At 42.0% G+C, this 27,397-nt stretch overlaps 1 protein-coding gene across 1 annotated transcript in view; it reads left to right on the forward strand.

Annotated features, from left to right (window-relative positions):
* PCSK7 (proprotein convertase subtilisin/kexin type 7) overlaps positions 1–27,397 on the forward strand; it is a 68,781-nt gene that overhangs the window by 17,943 nt on the left and 23,441 nt on the right. Inside the window, exons 7-11 of the mRNA XM_056542787.1 lie at positions 3,588–3,726; positions 4,277–4,377; positions 9,019–9,186; positions 11,713–11,820; positions 12,401–12,503. Of these exons, the coding sequence (XP_056398762.1) occupies positions 3,588–3,726; positions 4,277–4,377; positions 9,019–9,186; positions 11,713–11,820; positions 12,401–12,503 (619 nt within the window). The remainder of the gene's footprint in view (positions 1–3,587; positions 3,727–4,276; positions 4,378–9,018; positions 9,187–11,712; positions 11,821–12,400; positions 12,504–27,397) is intronic.

Consider the following 27,397-nt stretch of genomic DNA (forward strand, 5'->3'; position numbering starts at 1 on the left):
TCATATGGATTTTTAGGTGCAAAATTAAAGTGGTTATGATTTTTAAAAGGTGAGGAGGAAAAAATGAAAGTGCAAAAACAGAAAAACCTGTGGTCCTTAAGGGGTTAAAGCTTGGAATGCCGATGCGGCCCCTAAGCACTCCCTTACTGAGCTGCCTTTCCTGGGGTCTCGTCTCTTTGGTAAACATTTAGATGAGATCATATCTGAGGCTACCAGGAGCAAGAATTCCCTCTTACCTAAAAATCGTCTGCGCCATTCAGACTCGCAGCGGAAGGCTTCCACCTGTCACCCCTTTCGCTTCTCCGGCCACCAGGACAAATCGGCGACCCCTCAGGTTAGGAGAACACCCTCCTTCAAGACTCGTTCTTCCTGGAAGTCGGGGCTCCGTTCATACCGCCCCTCTTCCAAATCTGGGACTCGCAAACCTCCCACTGCCTGAAGGTGTGCCCCATCCGAGCCTTCGCCTCGGGTGGGTGGTCGCCTGTCCCTCTTTCGGGACATTTGGCTAGCGCAAGTTCAGGATGCCTGGGTTCGAGAGGTTGTATCCCAGGGCTATGAAATAGAATTTTCTTCTATTCCCCAAGATCGTTTTTCCTGTCCCGCACCCCTTGATTTCCCGCTCTTGCTGCAGATTTTCAGGTGGCCCTTCGCACCCTTCTGACCCAGGGTGTGATCGTGCCTGTCCCTCCTCTGGAACGTTTTGGGGTTCCACTCCAATCTCTTAGTAGTTCCCAAGGACGGCACTGTCCGACCCATTCTCGATTTGAAGCTTCTAAACCGTCATGTGCGCCTACGGCATTTCCGGTCAGGGGTCGCCTCCATGGATCCAGGGGAGTTCCTCTGTTCTGTGGACATATGAGATGCCTAATTAAACATTCCAATCTTTCCGGACCACCAGCGGTTGGCTGTTCCTGGGGGTCATTTTCAGTTTGTCGCCCTACCCTTCGGCCTGGAGACAGCTCCCTGAGTCTTCACCAAGATGCTGGCGGCAGTGGTGGCTCTTCTCCACTCTCGGGGTGTCTCGGTACTCCCTTATCTGGATGACCTTACTCATCAAGGCGCTCTCCCTGGAACAGAATCAGGTCAGACTCAACATTACTCTGCAGACCCTTTCCAGTTTCATTTGGATAATCAACCGTGCAAATTCCAACCTGTCCCTGTCCCAATCTCTGACCTTTCTCGGGATCTGCATCGACATGGCGGCAGCCCGTCTTACTCTTCCAGGAGTTATCGGGGATTTGCGCCCTTCGGCGGCCGGGTCCGGTTCCCGTCCGTGCCTGCATGCCAGTCCTGGGCAAGATGGTGGCAGTCCCCCATGGAGGCAGTCCCGTTTGCCCAATTGTGGTGCCGTCCTCTCAGTAGGCCATCCTCTCTCAGTGGGACAAATCTCTCCACCGCAGGATCCGGGCGAGTGGTCCCTTCACCTGGGCGGAGCATCACGTTCCGGCCATATCAGCGGTACACATCCCCAGGATCAACAATTGGGAAGCGGACTTTGAGTCGCTCCACCGCCAACCCTGGGCGAGTGGTCCCTTCACCAGGAGGTCTTCGCTACGCTGTGGAACTCCAGACGTGGATCTCTTTGCGTCCTGCCAGAACAGCACTTTCTGTTCTCTTTCAACACCCTCTTGCGTCTGACCTTCACATGCAGACTTTTTTGCAGGGCGTGGCTCACAAGGTTCCTCCGTTCCAGTCCCCCACTTCTCCTTGGGACCTTAACCTTGTTCTGGATGCTCTTCAGGATTCTCCATTTGAGTCTACTGGTCAGGTCTCCCTTTGTTTCCTTTCCTGGAAGGTTGCCTTCCTTGTCGCGGTCACGTCAATTCGCCGTGCGTCTGAATTGGCCACCCTATCTTGCCGTTCCCCTTTCCTGGTGCTTCACCAAGACAAGGTGGTCCTTCGGTTGGTGCCCTCCTTTCAGCCCAAGGTTGTGTCTTCTTTTCACCTGAACGAAGAGATTGTTTTACCTTCCTACTGCCCGTCCCCTTCTCATCCATGGGAGTTCCGGCCTCCAAGGCCACTATCTCTCGGTGGATATGCTCTGCCATTTCGGAGGCGTATCATTGCAAGGGTTAGGTGCCCCCTTTTCGTGTGACTGCTCACTCCACACGCGCGGTGAGTGCATCTTAAACAGTTAGCCATGGGGCTTCGGCTTTGCAGGTTTGCCGGGCGGCGACTTGATCATCTCTGCATACCTTTGCCAAGTTTTACTCTGTTCATAGTTTTGCATTCTCCGACGCAGGCCTTGGCTGCAAGGTTCTACAGGCGGCTGTTCCGTCGTCCGAATGAGTTCTGTGCTGGCTGGGATGTTAGTCTATCCCTCCCCAGGGACTGCTTTAGGACGTCCCATGGTCCTCTGTCTCCTAATTGAAGCGCTCGAGAAAAGTAGATTTTTGGACTTACAGTAAAATCTCTCTCGGAGCTTCTATTGTAGGACACAGCGCCCGCCCATTGGTAGTTTGGGATCAGCCAGTGTCTGTATTTTTTTTTTTCCTGGTCGGTTCCCTTCTTTTTTTCTGGGTGTTTGTTCGGACTGTTCTGTCTTGGTCGGTTCTTCTTCTGCTTTGGGACTAAACTGAGTTGCTCAGAGCTAGGAGGCGGATATATCCTGCCGGGAGGGGCCGACTTTCTTTTGTTTTTTGCCTAGTGTCAGCCTCCTAGTGGCAAGCAGCATATACCCATGGTCCTGTATCCCCCAATAGAAGCTCTGAGAAAGTGATTTTACGGTAAGTCCAAAAATCTACTTTTTTCCACTTGCTTGCCAAATAAATTGTAAAGTCTTTTCTACCTTCCCGATTGCTGTATTGGGCTCATTGGGCCATCAGCTTTGGGGTCCTTTCAGACCCAGCTCAGCAGTGAGGGTCAGGGGGCTTTATAAGCCTTAAACTTAGGCTAATATATCAGGGATATTAGCATTATAAAAATATCTGCTATTTTAAAAGTTGCTTTTAAAAAATATATTGTTTTACACTTTCCCCAATATGGCAAAAAAAATAAAAATATTATATATACTAAAAGGAAAAAGTTAACATCAGAAATTAGCAGTTTTATCAAAGATGTTTTTTAATTGCTTTTTGTTTAAAGAAAACCTGTTATCCATTTTAGGGTCTACACTCATGGCAGAATTGTCTGGATTTTTTGCTGAATTGGTGTGGAATCCAAGCGGAAATTCTGCAGAAGTGTGAATATGAGTGTGGACTCCTATAGAAGTGTATTGTGCTTTCATTTGAGGAGGAATTCCTCAAGCAAAATTCCGCTTGAGGAAATTCTGCCATGTGAATAGGGCCTTATGCTGCCTGAACCACACGTCATTAGGGCGATCATTAATGGCTTTGCACTGCCAGCCATGATTGAAAGGTCTCTCTCTGTTTAGGTAAACTGATAGATCTATCAAGTCCGGCAGGGCAAGGAGAAACCACTGGGGACCATCCTTATGACTTGTAGTTCAGCCAGAATGAATGGAATCAAAGGGTTCCTTTAATATTAGAAAATGAAACTAGTTTAATAAAAAAAAAAATATATATATATTATATAATATAAATTGTCCTTTGTCATGTCTCACAGATCTTGTTTTCCCCGATTCTTAGGCTGCTCTTCAGCATGGAGTGATTGCTGGACGGAAAGGATTCGGGAGTATTTTTGTTGTTGCCAGTGGTAATGGAGGCCAGTACAATGATAACTGTAACTATGATGGATATGCCAACTCCATCTACACTGTCACTGTAGGTAGGTGCCCTGTCCATCTTTTATTTTTTGGAATTTATAATGAGTGTTAGAGCAAATCCAAATGTTGCAGATCTGTTGTGAGAATCTCCACAATTTACAGTACAATGCATGTGGATGGGGTTTTAAAACTTCTACATGTAGTGGAATGAAATCTGAATGAAATGCTCATGCTGTTGATTTTCAAATTCTCACCTTGCACCGAATATTGCAGATATGCCATGAACTTCCACCCTGGATTCAAACCCTTGATGTAACATGCAGATTTTGCTGTAGAATTGCTGCACAATTTTTGAGCGACATGTGAACTTAGCCTTGAACTTGCCACTAATGAAAAATATTACCATTTTATATTATTGAAGTTAATCTGACCATATATATTACATAATTTTTGGTCAAACACACCGATTTTGGTGAGACTGCCCAACCTAAGGTAACGGCTCACCCCCTGACTCTCCTCCCTTTCCATGGCAGATGATATGGGAGAAAAGGATCATGTTGAATTTTACGTACCCGATACTTAAATTGATTCTTTTGTTATATTATTTTATAGGGGCTGTCAATGAAGCTGGCAAAATGCCTTTCTATGCTGAAGAATGTGCATCAATGCTTGCAGTCACCTTCAGCAGCGGAGACAAACAGATGAGAAGTATTGTAAGTTGTCTGACTGATTCCAGTGCAAATGTGGGAATTACGAATGGCCTGAAAAACAATGTTCTAGTTTTATCCTACCATTCTCTGCACCATTCTTAGTAGTGTTTTATTAACCCATTCTGACTATCTATATTTGACACAGTAATGAATATAATTGTAATCCACTTTAATGGAAGCATGTGTACCAACTTAAAGGGTTTATCCAGGAATACAAAACAGGTCATTTATTTAAAAAAACGCTCCCTGTCTGTCTCCAGGTTGGTTGTGTTATTACAACTTGGCCCCATTCGCTTCAGTTGAACTGAGCTGCAGAACCACACCCAACCTGGAGACAGACGGGGAGCAGTTTTTGGAAAGAAATTACCTGTATTTTTCCATTCCTGGATAACCCCTTTAAAGTGGTATGTGGAGTCATACATAGCGTCATACACGGCAGGTCCCGGCTGCTAGTAGCAGCCGGGGACCCGCCCATAATGGTCGACATCCGCGATCGCGCGGATGTTCGCCATAAACCCCTCAGATGCCGTGATCAATACAGATCATGGTATCTGGGGCAGTGCGGTACTTTGAATGGATGTTCGGATCACCTGCAGCGCTGCCGCGGTGATCCGATCACCCAGCATGGCGTCCGGAGGTCCCCTCACCTGGCTCCGGCCGTCTCCCGGGGTCTTCTGCTCTGGTCTGAAATCGAGCAGACCAGAGCAGAAGATGACCGATAATACTGAGCAGTGCTATGTCCTATGCATAGCACTGCACAGTATTAGCAATCAAAGGATTGCTATAGATGGTCCCCTATGGGGACATAAAAAGTGTAATAAAAAGTGGAAAAATGTAAAAATAAAAAGTATAAAAAAAGGGGAAAATCCCATCCCCCCCAAAAAATGAAAATTGCCAGTTTTTCCTATTTTGCACCCAAAAAGCGTAAAACATTTTTTTTTCATAAACATATTTGGTATCGCCGCGTGCGTAAATGTCCGAACTATCAAAATATAATGTTAAGTATCCTGCACGGTTAATGGCGTAAACGTAAAAAATTAAAAAAAAAGTCCAAAAATGCTGCTTTTTTTGTCACATTTTATAAAAAAAAAAATGATTACAAATGATCTAAAAAGTTTATATATGCAAATGTAGTATATAAAAAGAAGTACAGATGACGGCTGCAAAAAATTAGCCCTCATACCACCCTATATACGGAAAAATGAAAAAGTGATAGGTGGTCAAAATAGAGCGATTTTAGATTACTGATTTTGTACAAAAAATTTTAGATTTTTTTTTAAACGGTACAAAAATATAAAAGTATCTAGCCATGGGTATCATTTTAATCGTATTGACCCACAGAATAAAGAACACCTATGCTTTTTACTGGAAACTGTACAGTGTGAAAACGAACCCCTCCAAAATGTGCAAAATTTTGGTATTCATTTAAATTTCCTCCCTAAAAATTTTTTTGGGGGGGTTCGCCATACATTTTATGGTAAAATGAGAGGTTTCATTACAAAGTAAAATTGGTCACGCAAAAAACAAGCCCTTATATGGGTCTGTAGGTCGAAATATAAAAGAGTTATGGATTTTAGAAGGCGAGGAGGAAAAAACGAAAAAACACAAAAATAAAATTGGCCTGGTCCTTAAGGTGAAAATGGGCTTGGTCCTTAAGGGGTTAAAGGGGTACTCCGCCCCTAGACATCTTATTCCCTATCGTGGGGGTCCCGCTGGGACCCCCGCAATCTCCCTGCAGCACCTGGCATTTGTTTAGAAGGCCAGCTGCGGCACTGGAGGTGTGACGTCACGACCACGCCCCCTTAATGCAAGTCTATGGGAGGGGGCGTGGTGGCCGTCACGCTCCTTCCAATAGACTTGCATTGAGAGGGAGGGTGTGACATCACGAGGGGGTGTGGCCGTGACATCAGCGTCGCCTCGCAGTGCAGTGCCGCAGCAGAGATCGCGGGGGGTCCCAGCGGCGGGTCCCCCGCAATCATAAATCTTTTTAAAGGGGAAACTAGAGGGGGGGGGGAGGAGCATAAGGAAGGCCACTAGGAGGGTGGGGTAGAGATGAGAAGGCGAGGAGGGAGGAGAAAAAGGATGTCTCAAAGAGCCAAGAGGAAAAGCCAGTAGGGGGCAGTAGGGGAGGGGTAGAGGGAGCCAGAAACAAAGGAGGGGAGACAAGTAAAGTAGGACAGCCCCTCACAGGTGAGCGCAATCATACATCTTATCCCCTATCCAACGGATAGATAAGATGTTTAGGGGTGGAGTACCCCTTTAAGTGCTATTACAGAATAAAGTTCCATCTACAGCACACAATACAGGTCATAATATCCCAGAATCTTTGTTGCTTTATGACATAGTAATGTAGTTTGTACATATGTATCTTTTCCTTTTATTGTAGTTGTTTGGTTATATAAATATTGTATTTAATCGATTCCTGTATTTGACAATAAACTGGTTTAACAAAAACAATATACTTTATATGTACAGGAACTGCATGACAAAATATATTTCTGTGTATACTGTAATGAAAGAATAAATAGACTTGTGCAAATATTTAAAAGTAAAAATTTAGTGCGAAACCCAAGTTACGGCTACAATACAGCCATCTACTAAACCCCCTCCCAAGCAGTACATAAGGCCATGTTCACTGTGGGGAATTTGCTGCAGATTTTACCAGGAGATTTATTTGATGAAAGTGGAAGTGGTCTAATTTTTAATTTTGCAAAGAATAACATTTATTTGCTTTAACCATCATACCCATTTAAGCTCTCCATTTCTCTGCATTGTAGAAGAAAGAGCAGTGAAATACCAAAATTAGGGAGATGAACTGACTCCTCCATAGTATCACTACTCACTAAGGGTGCATGCACACCACGTTTTTGCAATACAGTTCCCGTATCAGGTTTTATATGAAAAACGGATTCTTCAAAACCTGGCTAAACTGTATCAAAACTTGTGTACAAATTTCAACCTGTATACAGTTTGGAAAATGATGTCCGGTTGCATCAGTTTTTTAAGAAAAAAAACATATACGTTGTTAACTTTTCACTCCATTTTGAATAGAGTTTCACTTGTTTGAAATTCCAAGAAAAAAAAACTGTGCAAAGTGAAAAACTGGTGAAAACTGGATGAAACCATACACACATACGCTTCTGTACGGTTCCCATTGACTCCCTTGTTAAAAAAAAAAAAAAAAAAAAAACGTATACGGTTTAAGGCGGTTTTTCACCCGGACCTAAAAACGTGGTAGGCTACAGTTTTGGGTAGGGGTAAAAAAAACATACAAAACCGTATTTGATGCAAAACGGACTAAACCGGATGATGCAGTTGACATATGGTTTACAATGTTAAGTCAATGCATACAGTTTTCTATACAGTTCCATACGGTTTTAAACTTGAAAACGCATACGGGAACTGTATAGCAAAAACGTGGTGTGCATGCACCCTTTCTCTGAACATACTGTGCATTAGTGCAGGGTTTTGTGGGTTTTTCCCTAATAAGCCACTGCCAGGAACACCTTTTGGCTCTACACAGCTTCTGGCTGGTCTTTTTAACTTGTGGCATGGTACCCGGCAAGCATGATTCTTGCCAGCACTGTGCAGGGAACTTCCATTCTCTTACATTTTTTCCCAGGCTGTGGACAATCCTTTGCAGCCTTGTTCGCAGGTCCTTCCTCTTTGTTATGCATGTACTTATCTCATACAGAGGAGGGGCAAGGGAACACTGGTGCAAAGTATTCCTTTTAATGGTTAGTGATCCCATATGTCAGTGAACACAGCAGCTCTTATGCGGCTGGTGTGGGTGCTGACAAAAGCTGTGATGTGATTGACTGCTGGGAATGGGACACAGAGGAGACAATGCCACACCCTAACTTCCTCTATTACGTCTCAGCAGGCCAATTGCCATAGAAGGAATATCCATAATGACATGCAGGGGACATCATTCTTACTAGTAGGGAGACCTCTAGTGGTCCGGACTATAGGCCTTTTTTCTTATAAATAAGCATATTACAAATAATACTTATACTCTCTGCCACTATGCATCAGAGCAAACTTTCCCAAACAACAGTGTTCATTTACATATAGCAAAACATTAAATTCATACAAATAAAAATGAATTGCACATGGATGCAGCAACATGACTAGGGGTTAGCAATTGCAAAACTGGACCATTGTAACTAAATATTATTTAAAAATAAACATGAGACACAGAATAAAGACAATATTTTAGAGTGATAGAACAAACATTTAATGGAGTGCATTCATGTAAAAAGAAAATACTGCAATGCGCCACAATGCAAAATAGGACAACTTCATGATAGTGAATTGATGCAGTTTGTTGGAGTTTCCCACTTTTATACACAGTCCGTATTGGGATAATGTGTTCTTTGGTCATCTATCTGGAGTAGTATTTCCCAACCAGGGTGGCTCCAGCTGTTGCAAAACTACAACTCCCAGCATGCCCGGACAGCCAAAGGCTGTCCGGGCACGCTGGGAGTTGTAGTTTTGCAACAGCTGGAGGCACCCTGGTTGGGAAACACTCATTTGGAGAATGCTTAGAAAGCTTTGAATGCTACTTGTGTAAAGGAGAATCTGTCAATAAACAGAATAATAAACATGCACATTTTAACTCTTCCCTCTACCGTTTTTCCTTAGGTGACCTCAGATTGGGATCTGCAGAAGGGAACTGGATGCACAGAAGGCCACACTGGAACATCTGCCGCTGCTCCTATAGCTGCAGGAATGATTGCTCTGATGCTACAGGTGCGGCCATGCCTGACATGGAGGGATGTCCAGCACATTATCGTTTTTACAGCTACAAAAGTACGGGACATTTTGTTTATTTATTTATTTTTGGCTTTTCATGTAGGACAGTGAATGTTTTAGTATTATGATCTGTTTATAGATGATCAAAAATGCATATAGTAATAGTGCACAATAAGTCTCTGTTCTCATCTGCTTTGTCAATTGAGTTTTTTCTGTTTCGTAATAGGCGCACCTTATACCTTTTTATACCTCCCTTATTGAGGTTTATTGGTTCCAAATACACTTACACTTTAAATACAGTGAAGAGTTTAATCATGCATAGGATAGACATAAGGCTATCCTTCATATATGATATGGCCTGGGACTATTCATAGTTTTCAGAATAATGGTCAGACTAGATGGGCCAAATGGTTCCTATGTGCCGACACATTCTATGTTTTAGTTAAGTTCTGTTCTTCATTGTTTTTACATTAATAAATCCACCATGCTGAGATATTTTTCGTGTCAAGTACGACATACAGTCATGGCCGTAAATGTTGACAGAAAAGGATTGCTGTTTTTTCCCTTTGTGTGTATTGGAACTAAACCAAAAAAGAGAGGAAAAAAAAGCTAATTGGACATAATGTCACACCAAACTCCAAAAATGGGCTGGAAAAAATTATTGGCACCCCTTCAAAATTGTGTAAAATTAAGATTGTTTCAAGCATGTGATGCTCTTTTAAACTCACCTGGGGCAAGTAACAGGTGTGGGCAATATAAAAATCACACCTGAAAGCAGATAAAAAGGAGAGACGTTCACTTAGTCTTTGCAATGTGTGTCTGTGTGTGCCACACTAAGCATGGACAACAGAAAGAGGAGAAGAGAACTGTCTGAGGACTTGAGAGCCAAAATTGTGGAAAAATATCAACAATCTCAGCGTTACAAGTCCATCTCCAGAGATCTAGATTTGCTTTTGTACACAGTGCGCAACATTATCCAGAAGTTTGCAACAACCTATGGCACTGTAGCTAATCTCCCTGGGTGTGGACAGAAGAGAAAAATTGATGAAAGGTGTCAACGCAGGATAGTCCAGATGGTGGATAAGCAGCCCCAAACAAGTGCCAAAGATATTTAAGCTGTCCTGCAGGCTCAGGGAGCATCAGTGTCAGCGCGAACTATCTGTCGACATTTAAATGAAATGAAATGCTATGGCAGGAGACCCAGGAGGACCCCACTGCTGACACGTAAAAAAGCAAGACTACATTTTGTCAAAATGAACTTGAGTAAGCCAAAATCCTTCTAGGATAACGTCTTGTGGACAGATGAAACCAAGACCGAAAATGGAATGAGGCCTACAGAGAAAAGAACACAGTACCTACAGTGACATATGGTGGAGGTTCAATGATGTTTTGGGGTTGTTTTGCTGCCTCTAGCACTGGGTGCCTTTGAATGTGTACAAGGCATCATGAAATCTGAGGATTAATAACTGATTTTGGGTCGCATTGTACAGCCCAGTGTCAGAAAGCTGGGTTTGCATCCGATATCTTGGGTCTTCCAGCAGGACAATGACCCCAAACATACGTCAAAAAGCAGATGGCAACAAACCGCTGGAGAGTTCTGAAGTGGACAGCAATGAGTCCAGATCTAAATCCCATTGAACACATGTGGAGAGATCTTACAATTGCTGTTGGGGAAAAGGCGCCTTCCAATAAGAGAGACCAGTTTGCAAAGAGAAGAGTAGTCCAACATTCCGACTGAGAGGTGTAAGAAGCTTATTGATGCTTATAGGAAGCAACTGACTTCAGTTATTTTTTCCAAAGGGTGTGCAACCAAATATTAAGGGTGCCAGTAATTTTGTCCAGCCCATTTTTGGAGTTTGGTGTGACATTATGTCCAATTTGCTTTTTTTCCTCCCTTTTTTGGTTTAGTTCCAATACACTCAAAGGAAATAAACATGTGTATAGCAAAACGTGTTACTGCAATCCTTTTCTGTGAGAAATACTTCATTTTCTTGAAAAATTTCAGGGGTGCCAACATTTAAGGCCAAGACTGTAGATGTGAACAGAGCCCTAGACTACCATATATTTTTTTTCTTTAGGAGCTGCAGACTTTACATTATGTGTTCTTTAAAAAGGCAGAAACGTTAAAAAAAATACAAAATTGCTGCTGTTTGGTCACATGACATGCTATAAACTTTTAATATGACCATTGTACATAATTTTTCAAGTAGAATCTGCTGAACCCCTTTTTTTTTGGCATTTTGACATTTTTCTGATCGATGAAATAATCGGCAACTAAATGATTATTAAAATAATCGTTAGCTGCAGCCCTAATTCACTGTATGTTGTCAGTCTTGAATAATACCATATATGAATTTAATAATATTAAGGAACAATCTTTATTTTGCCTGTGCTATTTTTCATTTTCTGAGGAGGCATTTACATCAGGATTTATGCCTCTGAGGCACGGATAAGTCAGCAGAAAGTAAAAACCGGATGAGCACGGATATATCGGATGCCGTTTATGAGTTTGTGCCGGAGTATTCATGCCTCAAAGGAACAAATCCTGAAGTGAATGCCGCCTGATTCCTTATGTTTCCGCAGTATGAAGACCATCAAGCTGACTGGGAAACCAATGGAGCAGGATTTAGTCACAGTCATCAGCATGGATTTGGCCTCCTAAATGCCTGGCGTCTTACAAATGCTGCTAAGGTAATGTGATATGGTGCCACATTCATATGCCATATCAATGTTTTTTTTAGATGATATTTTAACCTTAACCTATCCCAGTTATATTTTAGCTGTAGTAACTTACATTGATCAGACATTCTATAACCGTTAGAAAGGAATAAATTCATATCTGCTGTAGGATTATGGCGAGAAATGGCTCTCTTCACAATTCTGTACTAGTAAATAACTGAAATACAAAATTTTTGAGGGATACTTATTTTGAACACTGTGTTGCACCGTTCCTCTGTTATTCCTCCTGGATATAAATTCATACATTGACCCCTAGGTGGTGGTGTTCTCCTTGTCATTGGGGCATGACCAGATTAGATGACATACCCCGTTGTTAAGGGGAATGGTAATGTCTAGTTGTCCATTTTTTCATATAAATTTCCTGAAGGAATATCAGAAGAACGCAGATGTCAACTTTCCTGACAGGTGCTGTTTAGCATTGGTCCTCTGATTACAATAAGTTGCGACTAACTCTGAAATGATTTTCCTTCTATTGTTTTGAAGAATCTGATCAATGCTTTTACAATAAATCATATTCTCTCTCTGCTTGTAGGTGTGGGAGTCTGTTCCCTATTTAGCTTCCTATGTTAGTCCAGTCCTAAAAGAGAACAAAAATATTCCTTTGGCTCCCAATGTGCTGGAATTACGCTGGAATGGTGAGTTTTAATTCAACTTAACATATATAATTTAGGCCTCATTCACACTACTGTTGTGACACGGTAGTGTGATGGCCGGCGGGAAAATAACGGGAGAAAAATACAGCTTGCACCGTCAAACTCGGCAGGGGGTGGAAGGGAGTTCGACGGCCGTTCTTGACGGTGAGCAAAGACAGTATGTAAGAAGCCTTAGTTTCGGGCTATATTGGTACCGATTACTCATTACTGAAGTTCCTAGAGGCAATCTGAAGGGGCGGAGCCATGTAGATTCAGGGGGAGAACTTTGTCCCATAGCCCACTCTTCTCTGCTAACCTGTTATGACTACAGGTGTTTCCGTTGATCCCAGGCAGCCATCTTTCTTTTACCCAGAAGTACAACTATGCATACTCTCGGTAAGATACAAAGGTTTCTTATTTAATTAAGTTACCTCATTTTTAATATGGATGGGATTATATCATGTAGATTAGCAGACCTGGCTTCATAAACTCTCCATATTGAGATGGTAATAGTAGTTTATAAGCCTTTAAGTCTTCCTAATTAGTAGCGTACTATAAACTATATAGATAGTCGTGGTCAGAACTGGACGGGGTTTACTCCCATTTTATATATATATATATATATATATATATATAAATATATTTATATATATATATATATATGTGTATTTATGTGTGTGTGTGTGTAAAAATGCCCATTTGATATAATTTGAAGTGATGATCTCTACGCAAAGTAATGTACTGATATCTGAACTAACCTACTTCTGCGACTAATATTATTAAATAACATACTAATGTATCATTGATTTATATCTGACATTCTTTATATAATCTCATTTATATCATGGTCTGTTTATATTACTTTTATGTTAATTATTTGTAACCAATAAACCTTCAAATCAGTTTTTATAATAACTTTGTTATTTTATTATATTGCTAAAGTTACTTCTACCACTACTTCATAGAACTCATATCTGGGAAAATAGTCCCAGACATGGTGAATTGCATTGTTTGTATATTTTTGGCAATTCATAACGGTCATAATATTTTTAATATTTTTGTTGACCATAATTAATAATTCATAATCCATAAATGAGTTATTACCCTGGCATTAGACACACTTAAAGTCTAACCGTTGCATTGCACTTAATACATCCCCCTGCTTGTTCTGATGTCTGCTTTTTCCCAGTTGTATTGGTGACTACTTTGTTTATACTTGGCCAGTCAATAATCCTAGTCATAAGTCAATAATATGTAGCTGTAAAACAGGCTTTATATTTTTACCCCTTGTCAGGATAACATATAAAGCATTATAGAGGCACTTCGCCCCCCCCCCCCCCCTTAAATATATCACTGTTTAAGTTTTACAGGTTTTTTTTATACAGAGACTACTCTGGGCTGTCTGATAGTACTCCTCTGTGCTCTCTCCTGTCTGATAGTACTCCGTACTCCTCTGTGCTCTCTCCTGTCTGATAGTACTCCTCTGTGCTCTCTCCTGTCTGATAGTACTCCTCTGTGCTCTCTCCTGTCTGATAGTACTCCTCTGTGCTCTCTCCTGTCTGACAGTACTCCTCTGTGCTCTCTCCTGTCTGATAGCACTCCTCTGTGCTCTCTCCTGTCTGATAGCACTCTTCTGTGCTCTCTCCTGTCTGATAGCACTCTTCTGTGCTCTCTCCTGTCTGATAGCACTCTTCTGTGCTCTCTCCTGTCTGATAGTACTCTTCTGTGCTCTCTCCTGTCTGATAGGACAGGTGAGATCACAGAGGAGTGCTATCAGACAGGAGAGAGTACAGAGGAGAGCTATCAGACAGCAGAGAGGAGTGCTATCAGACAGGAGAGAGCACAGAGGAGTACTATCAGACAGGAGAGAGCACATAGGAGTGCTATCAGACAGGAGAGAGCACAGAGGAGTGCTATCAGACAGGAGAGAGCACAGAGGAATGCTATCAGACAGGAGAGAGTACAGAGGAGTGCTATCAGACAGCACAGAGGAGTGCTATCAGACAGGAGAGAGCACAGAGGAGTACTATCAGACAGGAGAGAGCACATAGGAGTACTATCAGACAGGAGAGAGCACAGAGGAGTGCTATCAGACAGGAGAGAGCACAGAGGAGTGCTATCAGACAGGAGAGAGTACAGAGGAGAGCTATCAGACAGCACAGAGGAGTGCTATCAGACAGGAGAGAGCACAGAGGAGTACTATCAGACAGGAGAGAGCACAGAGGAGTTCTATCAGACAGGAGAGAGCACAGAGGAGTGCTATCAGACAGGAGAGAGCACAGAGGAGTACTATCAGACAGGAGAGAGCACAGAGTTCTATCAGACAGGAGAGAGCACAGAGGAGTGCTATCAGACAGGAGAGAGCACAGAGGAGTGCTATCAGACAGGAGAGAGCACAGAGGAGTGCTATCAGACAGGAGAGAGCACAGAGGAGTACTATCAGACAGCACAGAGGAGTGCTAGCACCCTCACTCACTGGACTTTATCCTTTGGTAATATGTACAACATATAAAAAGTTTTTGTATCTGACAGTGCAATTTTAAAGCGTACCTGTCCTATGGCATAAAATGAATACATTAAAAAACACACAAGGCTTCCAAAGCCTATCATGGCTTTGCTGTTTTTTTCCTTTTGATGATCCGGTTTTAGCCAATTTGTACTGGTGGAATGCAGCGCTCTTACTTTTCATGGAGGGGACGTTACACGTGCAGTGATGACATGTGCTCTAATCTTCCGCCTCACTCTCCACACCAGAGCTGAGCCATCAATCATCCTTATTATTACTCTATCAAGACTTGTACGCACAGAAATGCTGCTGCCAGTCCTCGCTGTCACCACTGTCGGCACCCGTCACACTAAGCCTCTGTGACTTTACTCTGTATGCTAATTAGCCAGCTCAGAGCTGCAGGATCATACTGTATACCAGCTGTGCTGTATGCCCGGTACCCAAACTGTTGTTAACAGGGGGCAGATTAACAGGGGTCCGAGAAAATGAAAGATAACATTTTTCATTTGCACAGGCCACTGTTTCAAAAGTCTGTCAAACACTGGTGAGGGTGTAGTTTCCAAAATGGTAGCATGGGGGCTTTGTAAACGCACATGGCCCCTGACTTCCATTCCATATAAACTCTCTCTCCAAAAGCTCCTTTTCCTCTGAGCATTGTAGTTTGCCCGCAGAGCACTTTACATCCACACATGGGGTATTTCCATACTCAGAAGAGATGGGGTTGCAAATCTTCCTATTACCTCTTGTAAAAATTGTAAATTTGGGCAAAAAATTGCGTTTTACACATCCGAATTTTACGAAAAGTCATCAAACACCTGTGGGGTGTTAAGGCTCACTGGACCCCTTGTTATGTGCCTTGAGGGGTGTCCTTTCCAAAATAGTATGCCATGTGTTTTTTGTTTTTTTTTCCGTTTTATTTTTCATTTCTTTGCGGTTATGGAACCATAGGGGCTTCCTAAATGCAACATGCCCCCTAAAAACCATTTCAGCAAAATTCGCTCTCCAAAATCCCATTGTCGCTCCTTCCCTTCTGAGCCCTCTAGTGCACCCACAGAGCACTTTACGTTCACATATGAGGTATTTCCATACACGGGAAATTCAGTTACACATTTTGGGGGGCATTTTCTCCTTTTACCCCTTGTAAAAATTCAAAAACTGGGTCTACAAGAACATGTGAGTGTAAAAAAATTGAAATGTTGAATTTTCTCCTTCACTTTGCTGCTATTCTTGTGAAACACCTAAAGGGTTAACAAACATTCTGAATATCATTTTGGATACTTTGAGGGGTGCAGTTTTTATAATGGTGTCATTTATGGTGTATTTCTAATATGAAGACCCCTCAAATCCACTTCAAACCTGGTCACTGAAATATTCAGATTTTGAAAATTTTGTGAAAAATTGGAAAATTGCTGCTCAACTTTGAAGCCTTCTGATGTGTTCCAAAAGTAAAAACATGTCAACTTTATGATGCCAACATAAAGTAGACATATTGTATATGTGATTCAATATATAATTTATTTGGAATGTCTATTTTTCCTCACAAGCAGAGAGCTTCAAAGTTAGAAAAATTAAAAATTTTAACATTTTTCATGACATTTTGGAATTTTTCACCAAGAAATGATGCAAGTATCGACGAAAATTTACCACTATGATAAAGTAGAATATGTCACGAAAAAACAGTCTCTGAATCAAATTCATAAGTACAAGCGTCCCAAAGTTATTAATGCTTTAAGTGACAGTGGTCAGATGTACAAAAAAATGCTCTGGTCCTTAAGGCCAAAATGACCTTTGTCATAAGGAGTTAAAGGAAAACGGTAACCCGTTCACCCACAGGTTTTGATAAATCTCCCCAAATGTGTCACGAAAAAACATTTTAAGAATCACTTGGATAAATTTAAGCATCCCAAAGTTATCACTTAAAGGGGCACAGGTCAAATTTGGAAAATGAGCCTTTGTCCTTAAAGGGGTATTCTAGGATTTTTTTTTATTTGACTATGCTACAGGGGCTGTAAAGTTAGTGTAGTTCATAATATCGTGTCTGTACCTGTGGCTGATGGTTTTCTCACAATTCTTATGTGATTTTCACTCTAATTTTTTATTTTTATCAGCATACAAAATGACTATGATCAATCTGCAACTAATGCAACAGCTGTAGGCACCCTGATTGAAAACCACATGTCTTTTGAATGGATGCTGCTCATTTATGTTTCAATGGGTGGCGTTACTGATGTGTGGGAGGGAGGAAAATGGAATTATGGGATTTGTAGTCAAAAAAAGAAAAGTCAAACAGGAAATACCAGTTCACAAAAAGCTAGCCACAGTTATGGTAATCTCACAACATAGCCATTTAACCCCAAGACAAGTGCAGATCCTTCCTAAGCATGTCCATTACTGTCTGCCAGGTACATACTAAAATCAACTTATGGTGGATAACCCCTTTAAGGCCAAAATAGTCTGCATCATAAATGGGTTAATATAAAGTGTAAAATACATTTATTTATTTTTTGTTAGTTACAGTATATAAGCAAGCCTCATATCTTTTTCCTTTGTGCCTGGCTGAGTATATAGCAACAATTATTTGTATACTGTACCTATAATTTGCATACTCTAGGGGGAGCTGTTGACCTAATTTTTTTTTTCTAGTTATTAAAAACAGAAGAGAAGTGATCCGTAATAACAGGCTTTTGTTCATGCTTCATGGATCATAGATCAGCTCTTATATTTCCATTTATAAAGTACTTAGTAGTGGAGTAACTTACTGATACCTCCTAATCTTATATATAAACTCTTAGAGCAGTCTGCAATATAATGCAATGTCTGCTATGTTTATTTTGATTGCCAACAAGGCTATTAAATGTCATTCTCTAGATGTTATAATACGTGCTCTTGATATCAGTAATATAGTCCTGTACATATTACAGTCACTTTAATTGTAGAATATATATAGAGGGGGAAATTTATCAAAATTTGTGCAGAGGAAAAGAGAAGCAGTGGCCCATAGCAACCAATCAGATAACTTCTTTCATTTTGGAGAGGTCTCATTAAAATAACAAAAAAGGATCTGATTGGTTGCTATGAGTAACGGTTCTACTTTTCCTCAGCATGTGTTTAGCTCACAGAGAAAACATAGACGGGGATACATTGTAGCAAACCCTCTCCGAGAGAGCTTTTGGGTCGTGATGGATTTTCAGTATCAGAATGATATTAGTAACATTCCCGTTGACAGTAAGCAGAGACCTTTTAATATGCTCAAAATTGAAATGCAAAATGTATTTATTAATATTTATATGAGGCACCGGGTCTCACTACTGAGATCATGAGTTATTATCCAGAGAAGTGGGCGGCATAGTCAAAAGTTGTTTTTTATGACCGTGTTTTAATATAGTTGTTTTTTCTAGTTCTTACTTGTATTGTGTTGTTAATGTTTTTGTCTGCTTTGCATTTAGTATTTTCTATCATCTAAAGCTGGGGATTAGACAGGGGAACGGGGGGGGGGGGGGGGGTTATTCAAAGAAATTAGCACCACTTTTTTTTTTTTTTTGCTTTATCTGTGCCACATTTGCTTAAAATTTGGCGCACATTGTTAGCGCCATATTCAGATATTTAGCACCTGATTTAGTCTTGTTAGCCGTGGCTAGGTATTAAATCATGTGCTATTTGCCCCAAATTTTCAAAAGACCAAACACACTTCTGAAAATGAGGCACAGTTAACTCTCTTTGAGGTGCAAAAAAAAAAAAAAAAAATCCTAATAACACAAGTTTTTGAATATTCCCCCCCCCCAGTGTGTCTACTTTTAGGCTGCGGTTTCTACTTGTCATGCATTTGTTGTCTGCATTTTATTTAAAGGAGAAGTATCATGAAGAAAAACCTATACTCTTTCTAAAGGATAGGGGATAAGTTTTAGATCGCGGGGGTTTCTAACGCTGGGACCTGCCGCGATCTCCTGCATGGAACCCCAGCTCTCCTGAGAACGGAACGCGTCGACCCCTGCACGAAGCGGCAGCTGACACGCGCTCTTCATGCATCTCTGAGAGAACCAGAAATACAGAAATGCTGTATCTCCAGTTCTCCCATAGAGATACATGGAGGTGGGCGTATCAGCCTCCGCTTTGGGCGGGGGTCAACACACCCCGTTCCCAGGGTCTCAGTGGTTGGACCCCTGTGATCTGAAACTTTCCCCTATCTTTGAATAGGGGATAAGTTTTGCTTTGTGATAGTTCTCCTTTAAGCCCTTAACGACACAGGACGTAAATGTATGTCCTGGTGCGGTGGTACTTAACGCACAAGGACATACATTTACGCCCTATACGTTACTGCGAGTATCGGAGCGATGCTCGGGTCATGTGTGACAGGTCCCGGCTGCTGATAGCCGTGATCAATACAGATCACGGCATCTGCAGCGCTGCAGTCACTGAAATAGATGATCGGATTGCCCGCAGCACTGCCGCGGAGATCCAATCATCCAGCATGGAGGCCAGAGTTCCCCTCACCTGCCTCTGCTGCCTTCCACAGGTCTTCTGCTCTGGTCTAAGATGGAGCAGACCAGAGCAGAAGATGACCGATAACACTGATCAGTGCTATGCCCTATGCATAGCACTGAACAGTATTAGCAATCCAATGATTGCTATAAATAGTTCCCTATGGGGACTATTAAAGTGTAAAAAAAAAAAAAAGTAAAAATAAATGTGTAAAATCCCCTCCCCCAATAGAAATGTAAATTGTCCCATTTTCCACATTTCATCCCCAAAAGTGTACAAATTTTTTTTTATAAACATATTTATCGCCGCATGCGTAAATATCTGAACTATTAAAATATAAGGTTAATGATACCATGCAGTGAACGTTTAAAAAAAAAAAGGCAAAAATTGCTGCTTTTTTTTAAACATTTTATTCCAAAAAATATATAAAAAATGTATTAAGTTTTTAATATTTGGTATCAATAAAAAGTACAGATCACAGTGCAAAAAATGAGCCCTCATGAAAAAAGTTATAGGTCTTCAAAATAGAGGGATTTTAAACATACTAATTTGTTTAAAAAGTTTGCGATTTTATATATATTTTTTATATATATATATAAAGTGCAACAGTAATAGAAAAGAATGTAATCATGGGTATCATTTTAATTGTACTGACCCACAGAATAAAGAACAGGTCATTTTTACCGTAAATTGTACGGCGTGAAAACAAAACCTTCCATAATTAGCAAATTGGCAGTTTTCTTTTTAATTTCCCCACACAAATTGTATTTTTTTTTTTGTTGCGCCATACATTTTATGGTAAAGTGAGTGATGGCATTACAACGGACAACTGATCGCGCAAAAAACAAGCCCTCATACTAGTGTGTGCATGAAAATTTAAAAGAGTTATGATATTTTGAAGGCGAGGAAGAAAAAACGTAAAAATAAAATTGTCCTTAAGGGGTTAAGAAAGGGGTTAAAGGGGTATTCCAGGCCAAAACTTTTTTATATTTATCAACTGGCTCCGGAAAGTTAAACATATTTGTAAATTACTTCTATTAAAAAATCTTAATCCTTCCAATAGTTATTAGCTTCTGAAGTTGAGTTGCTATTTTCTGTCTAACTGCTTTCTGATGACTCGCGTCCCAGGAGCTGTGCAGCTCCTATGGGGATATTTTCCCATCATGCACAGCTCCCGGGACGTGACATCATCATTGAGCAGTTAGACAGAAAACGTCAGAAGCTAATAACTATTGGAAGGATTAAGATTTTTTGTAATAGAAGTAATTTACAAATCTGTTTAACTTTCCGGAGCCAGTTGATATATAAAAAAAAGTTTTTGCCTGGATAACCCCTTTAATAAACCCAAGAATGTATCAAATGTAATCTGTCTGGTTCAGTCTTTTAAACCTAGATTTGGCAAAAAGGGGGGTAAATGCAGTATACTACAAACACTATTGTGTGACCACAGCTTTAGAGAACAAAACATTGGCGAGAGGATAGTCTTAGATTTATTGTGCATATAGTGTTCATAAAATAGCAGTAATTTCCTAAATTGACCATGTTGATGAAAGTCGCTGTATATAAAGTACTGTGGTAATGAGACTTACCAGAACCATTCTCCGCAAAGTTTGTTAGACTTTGCTTATAATCCCTTATTTGACTGTGGGATTTGACTTTTTCATGGATTTGGATGCCGCTGAATCCTGTTTAACTTTGAACGGAATCCAAATAGTAGACACGTTACAGAGCGCAGAGCAATACGGTACTTCCAACAGGCATGTCAATGCGCATACCTTGTTCACGCCTAGCATAAAACTGTTTGGTTTTATTTATTTTTTATTTTTTGTGGTTTTTGCACTGTAAAATGTCATTTCTAGACATAACTTGTAAATATCATAAGTGTTTTTTATTTTCTCATTTACCCACAGAAATGTAAAAAAATTAAAAAACACGTGTTTTAGATTCATTGACTTAAATTTGGAAAAAACTATGGTCTTGAAAAACCTAATGTAAAAACACGGTACTGCAATCAGGATTTATTATTTAAGTCAGTATTTTCCAACAGTTTGTCTGTTTTGCAACTGTTTAGGGAAATGTCGACCTAAGCTATTTAAGGCTGGGTTCACACCACGTTTTTCAAATACGGTTACCGTATACGGTTATCCGCTAAAAAACGTATGGCAAAAACCGTATACAACCTTATGACTCCAAATGAAAACATATACGGTTTTTCCCCGTACGATTCTATCCGTTTGCATCGGTTTTTGCCAACGGTTTTGCTATTTTGTTGGAATTAGTTTTCCAGCAATTTAATAAAGTTATTATTGTTCTATTGAAATTCCAATCTGCGCATGTGTCAACTCCAAAAACGGATTAGAAAAACGTGTGCAACCGTATTCTGAAATTCTGTGTACGGTTCTCATAGACAACAATGTTAAAAGAATCGCATACGGTTTTCCAACCCGAGGCAAAAACGTGGTCGACAGCGTTTTTGCCTACGGTTGAAAAATCGGCAAAACGGCTGCAACCGTACACAACATTTGGAATACGGTTTACAATGCATTCTCTATGCACATACCGTATATGCCGGCGTATAAGATGACCCCCAACTATTACAGTTAAAATGTAGAGTTTGGGATATACTCGCCATTGAAGACTACCCCTCCTACCGCAATGTACAGTACCTTGTAGTTCCCCCCACATTAAGTAGGCAGCATGTTCCCCCACATTAGTAGGCAGCATATTCCCCCACATTAGGTATGCAGTATAGTTCCCCCCACATTAGGTTGGCAGTATAGTTCCCCCCACATTAGGTTGGCAGTATAGTTCCCCCCACATTAGGTTGGCAGTATAGTTCCCCCCACATTAGGTTGGCAGTATAGTTCCCCCCCACATTAGGTAGGCAGTATAGTTCCCCCCCCCCACATTAGGTAGGCAGTATAGTTCCCCCCCACATTAGGTTTGCAGTATAGTTCCCCCCACATTAAGTAGGCAGTATAGTTCCCCACACATTAGGTAGGCAGCATGTTCCCCCACATTAGGTTGGCAGTATAGTTCCCCCCACATTAGGTTGGCAGTATAGTTCCCCCCACATTAGGTTGGCAGTATAGTTCCCCCCACATTAGGTTGGCAGTATAGTTCCCCCCACATTAGGTTGGCAGTATAGTTCCCCCCCACATTAGGTAGGCAGTATAGTTTCCCCCACATTAGGTAGGCAGTATAGTTTCCCCCACATTAGGTAGGCAGTATAGTTTCCCCCACATTAGGTAGGCAGTATAGTTCCCCCCACATTAGGTAGGCAGCATGTTCCCCCACATTGGGTTGGCAGTATAGTTCCCCCCCCCCACATTAGGTAGGCAGTATAGTTCCCCCCACATTAGGTAGGCAGCATGTTCCCCCACATTAGTTGGCAGTATAGTTCCCCCCCACATTAGGTAGGCAGTATAGTTCCCCACACATTAGGTAGGCAGCATGTTCCCCCACATTAGTAGGCAGCATGTTCCCCCACATTAGGTTGGCAGTATAGTCCCCCCCCCCCACATTAGGTAGGCAGTATAGTTCCCCCCACATTATGTAGGCAGCATGTTCCCCCACATTAGTTGGCAGTATAGTTCTCCCCCACATTAGTTGGCAGTATAGTTCCCCCCACATTAGGTAGGCAGCATGTTCCCCCACATTAGTTGGCAGTATAGTTCTCCCCCACATTAGTTGGCAGTATAGTTCCTCCACACATTAGTTGGCAGTATAGTTCCCCCACATTAGGTAGGCAGCATGTTCCCCCACATTAGGTAGGCAGCATGTTCCCCCACATTAGGTTGGCAGTATAGTTCCCCCCACATTAGGTTGGCAGTATAGTTCCCCCCACATTAGGTTGGCAGTATAGTTCCCCCCACATTAGGTTGGCAGTATAGTTCCCCCCACATTAGTTGGCAGTATAGTTCCCCCCACATTAGGTTGGCAGTATAGTTCCCCCCCACATTAGGTTGGCAGTATAGTTCCCCCCCACATTAGGTTGGCAGTATAGTTCCCCCCCACATTAGGTTGGCAGTATAGTTCCCCCCCACATTAGGTTGGCAGTATAGTTCCCCCCACATTAGGTTGGCAGTATAGTTCCCCCCACATTAGGTTGGCAGTATAGTTCCCCCCACATTAGGTTGGCAGTATAGTTCCCCCCACATTAGGTTGGCAGTATAGTTCCCCCCACATTAGGTTGGCAGTATAGTTCCCCCCACATTAGGTAGGCAGTATAGTTCCCCCCACATTAGGTTGGCAGTATAGTTCCCCCCACATTAGGTAGGCAGTATAGTTCCCCCCACATTAGTTGGCAGCATGTTCCCCCACATTAGGTTGGCAGTATAGTTCCCCCCACATTAGGTAGGCAGCATGTTCCCCCACATTAGTTGGCAGTATAGTTCCCCCCACATTAGGTTGGCAGCACCCCCCCCCCCTCCCTCCCTCCCCACAGACATACAGCCTCCAGCCATATACAGTGTATGGCTGGAGGCTGTATGTCTGTGTGCTGCCCCCACTGTGAACCGGTCACGACTCCTCGGGCCCGGGGTCACATCTACTGCTATGGCCTATGGACCATACCAGTAGGTGCCAGGACCGGTTGAGCGGTGAACAGAATGCTGAAGAAGATAATCGCCGCTCATGCCCTGAAGAGGCGGCTTTCTTTTTTTCTTTTTAAAGCGAGATTAAAGGGGAAGGCTGGCGGCCGGCAGTGGGCCACATGACCACGGGCCGGGTGTTTGACACCCCTGCTCTAAACGAACGCCGTTTGCAGCAGGGAGATCGCGGGGGTCCCCAGCGTCGGGACGCCCGCAATGAGACATCTTATCCCCTATCCTTTAGATAGGGGATAAGATGTCAAGGGGCAGAGTACCCCTTTAATGACACAGGGCGTAAATGTACATCCTGGTGTCCTGGTACTTAACACACTAGGACATACATTTACGTCCTGCGTGGCAGGTCCCAGCTGCTATCAGCAGCCGGGGACCCGCTGGTAATGGCGAACATCAGCGATCGTGCTGATGTCTTCCATTAACCCCTTAGATTCCGTACAGATCACGGCATCTGTGGCAATGCAGGCGTTTTAATGGATGGACGGATCGCGAAACAGCCGCAGGGGATCCAATCATCCAACATGGTGGCTAGAGGTCCTCTCACCTGCTCCGGCCGTTATCCTGGGGTCTTCTTCCAGCAGACCAGAGAAGAAGATTGCCGATAATACTGATCCGTGCATAGCAATAAATAAATAAAAATAAATAACTAGTGTAAAAAAAAAAGAAGTGTAACATAAAGTAAATAAAAAATGTGAAAAAGCTCCTGTACTTGAAATAAAAAAATGGTTCTAGTAAAATGCAGTGCTAACATTTATAATGTTGTGCCTACTAAAGAAATGAAAAATGGATATTGTGTTCTCTTATAGTTCATGAAAACCTTAAAAGAGGTTTTCCATACAGGACAGCCTTTATTTATATTCCGTATTATAGTCCATTGAAATAACCAGAATATGAATAATAGCATGGATGGCTTTAAAGGGGTACTCCAGTGAAAACCTTTTTTCTTTTAAATCAACTGGTGGCAGAAAGTTAAACATATTTGTAAATTACTTCTATAAAAAAATCTTAATCCTTCCAGTACTTATTAGCTGCTGAATGCTACAGAGGAAATTCCTTTCTTTTTGGAACACTGATGACATCACGAGCACAGTGCTCTCTGCTGACATCTCTGTCCATTTTAGCAACCATGCATAGCAGATGTATAGCAGATGTATGCTAAGGGCAGCATGGTGGCTCAGTGGTTAGCACTGCTGCCTTGCAGTGCTGGGGACTTGGGTTCAAATCCCACTAAGGACAGCAATAAATAAAGTGTTATTATTATTATAACGTCAGCAGAGAGAACTGTGCTCGGGATGTCATCAGAGAGCATTCCAAAAAGAAAATAATTTCCTCTGTAGTATTCAGCAGCTAATAAGAACAGGAAGGATTAAGATATTTTAATAGAAATAATTTACAAATATGTTTAACTTTCTGCCACCAGTTGATTTAAAAGAAAAAAGGTTTTCACCGGAGTACCCCCTTTAAGCACTAAAGGGTCTTGTTGTTCTAAGAAATATCATTGCATAAAAATCCAAATAGTATCCATTTCCCTTATTATGCATAGTATGGTATATTGGCATGTCATGAATGCAAAACAGTTCTTGTCCAGGCCTATTTTTTTTAGATAAGAGCAAGATATTTTACATAAAAGACCTGACATAGTTCTTGCTGGTGTGAAATGTTGACATGAACACATATTTTGTGAATATCTTGTGTTAGAGGAAATACTAAGAACATCTAAACAGAGAGAACAACCTAACCTTCAGCCAATTCAAACAAATCTTTAAATACACACTGCCAGTTCAACAAACTTTGAAATGATCAATAGCACAAGTGAGTATAAGATACTTTGTAATATAACTTATTGGACAAAAATGCTTCTTTCTCCTTTTATCAAGTTTCTGTTACAATCTGTATTAGGTTTGACGCGCTTTGTATATGATGCTGTGCTAATTTTATGCCCCAAAAATGGATCATTATGTTCAATAGGTCAGACATCTTGTATGTGTTAGCCATTTTGTATATATTCTAAGTAGGCCCAAGTAAGTTCATCAAAAGGCCACAACTTATAAAGTTTCTTCTCTACAAATGTGCCAGTCTGACAGAGGAATGTACTCATTGGGGGAGATTCAAAACCTGCCCAGAGGAGAAGTTGCTGAGTTGCCCATAGCAATCAACCAGATCGCTTCTTTCATTTTTGAAAAGGCCTCAGAAAAATGAAAGAAGTGATCTGATTGGTTGCTATGGGCAACTCAGCAACTTTTCTTCTGGACAGGTTTTGATAAATCTTCCCCATTGTCTCCTTAGATATTAATGGCTGCTGAGATAAGACATGAGAAGACTAGTTAGCCAAATTCTCTAGACCAGGGGTGTCAAACTCAAATTCATCGGGGGGGCCGCATCAGCAGTTTGGTCAGCCTTCATACCGTATATTCCGGTGTATAAGACGACTTGGTGTATAAGACGACCCCCAACTTTTACAGTAAAAATGTAGAGTTTGGGATATACTCGCCATATAAGACTACCCCTCCTACCGCAATGTACAGTACCTAGTAGTTCCCCCCCCCCCCCCCACATTAGGTAGGCAGCATGTTCGCCCACATTAGGTTGGTAGTATAGTTCCCCCCCACATTAGGTAGGCAGTATAGTTCCCCCCACATTAGGTTGGCAGTATAGTTTCCCCCCACATTAGGTTGGCAGTATATTTTTCCCCCACATTAGGTTGGCAGTATAGTTCCCCCCACATTAGGTAGGCAGTATAGTTCCCCCCACATTAGGTTGGCAGTATAGTTCCCCCCACATTAGGTAGGCAGCATGTTCCCCCACATTAGGTTAGCAGTATAGTTCCCCCCCACATTAGGTAGGCAGCATGTTCCCCCACATTAGTTGCCAGCTTGTTCCCCCACATTAGTTGGTAGTATAGTTCCCCCCTATATTAGGTTGGCAGAACCCCCCCCCCCCCTCCTCCCTCCCCACACATACACCCTCCAGCCATATACAGTGTATGGCTGGAGGCTGTATGTCTGTGTGCTGCCCCCACTGTGATCCGGTCACCGCTCCTCCCGCCCGGGGTCACATCTACTGCTATGGCCTATGGACCATAGCAGTAGGTGCCAGGACCGGTCGAGCGGTGACCGAAACGCTGAAGTAGATAACGTGCCGCCGGTCAATTACCAGGGCCTGCACGCATCCTCCTGCGATGATCATGCCATCCTCCTGTTCCTCCCGCGTCTCTATGGTTGTACGCACGGGACGTCACTGACGTACCGTGCATACAACCATAGAGGCAGAGGACCGAAGGAGGATCGCTACGCATGCGCTGAAGA

The sequence above is a fragment of the Hyla sarda genome, chromosome 10, assembly GCF_029499605.1.
Source record: "Hyla sarda isolate aHylSar1 chromosome 10, aHylSar1.hap1, whole genome shotgun sequence".
NCBI classification, from domain to species: domain Eukaryota; kingdom Metazoa; phylum Chordata; class Amphibia; order Anura; family Hylidae; genus Hyla; species Hyla sarda.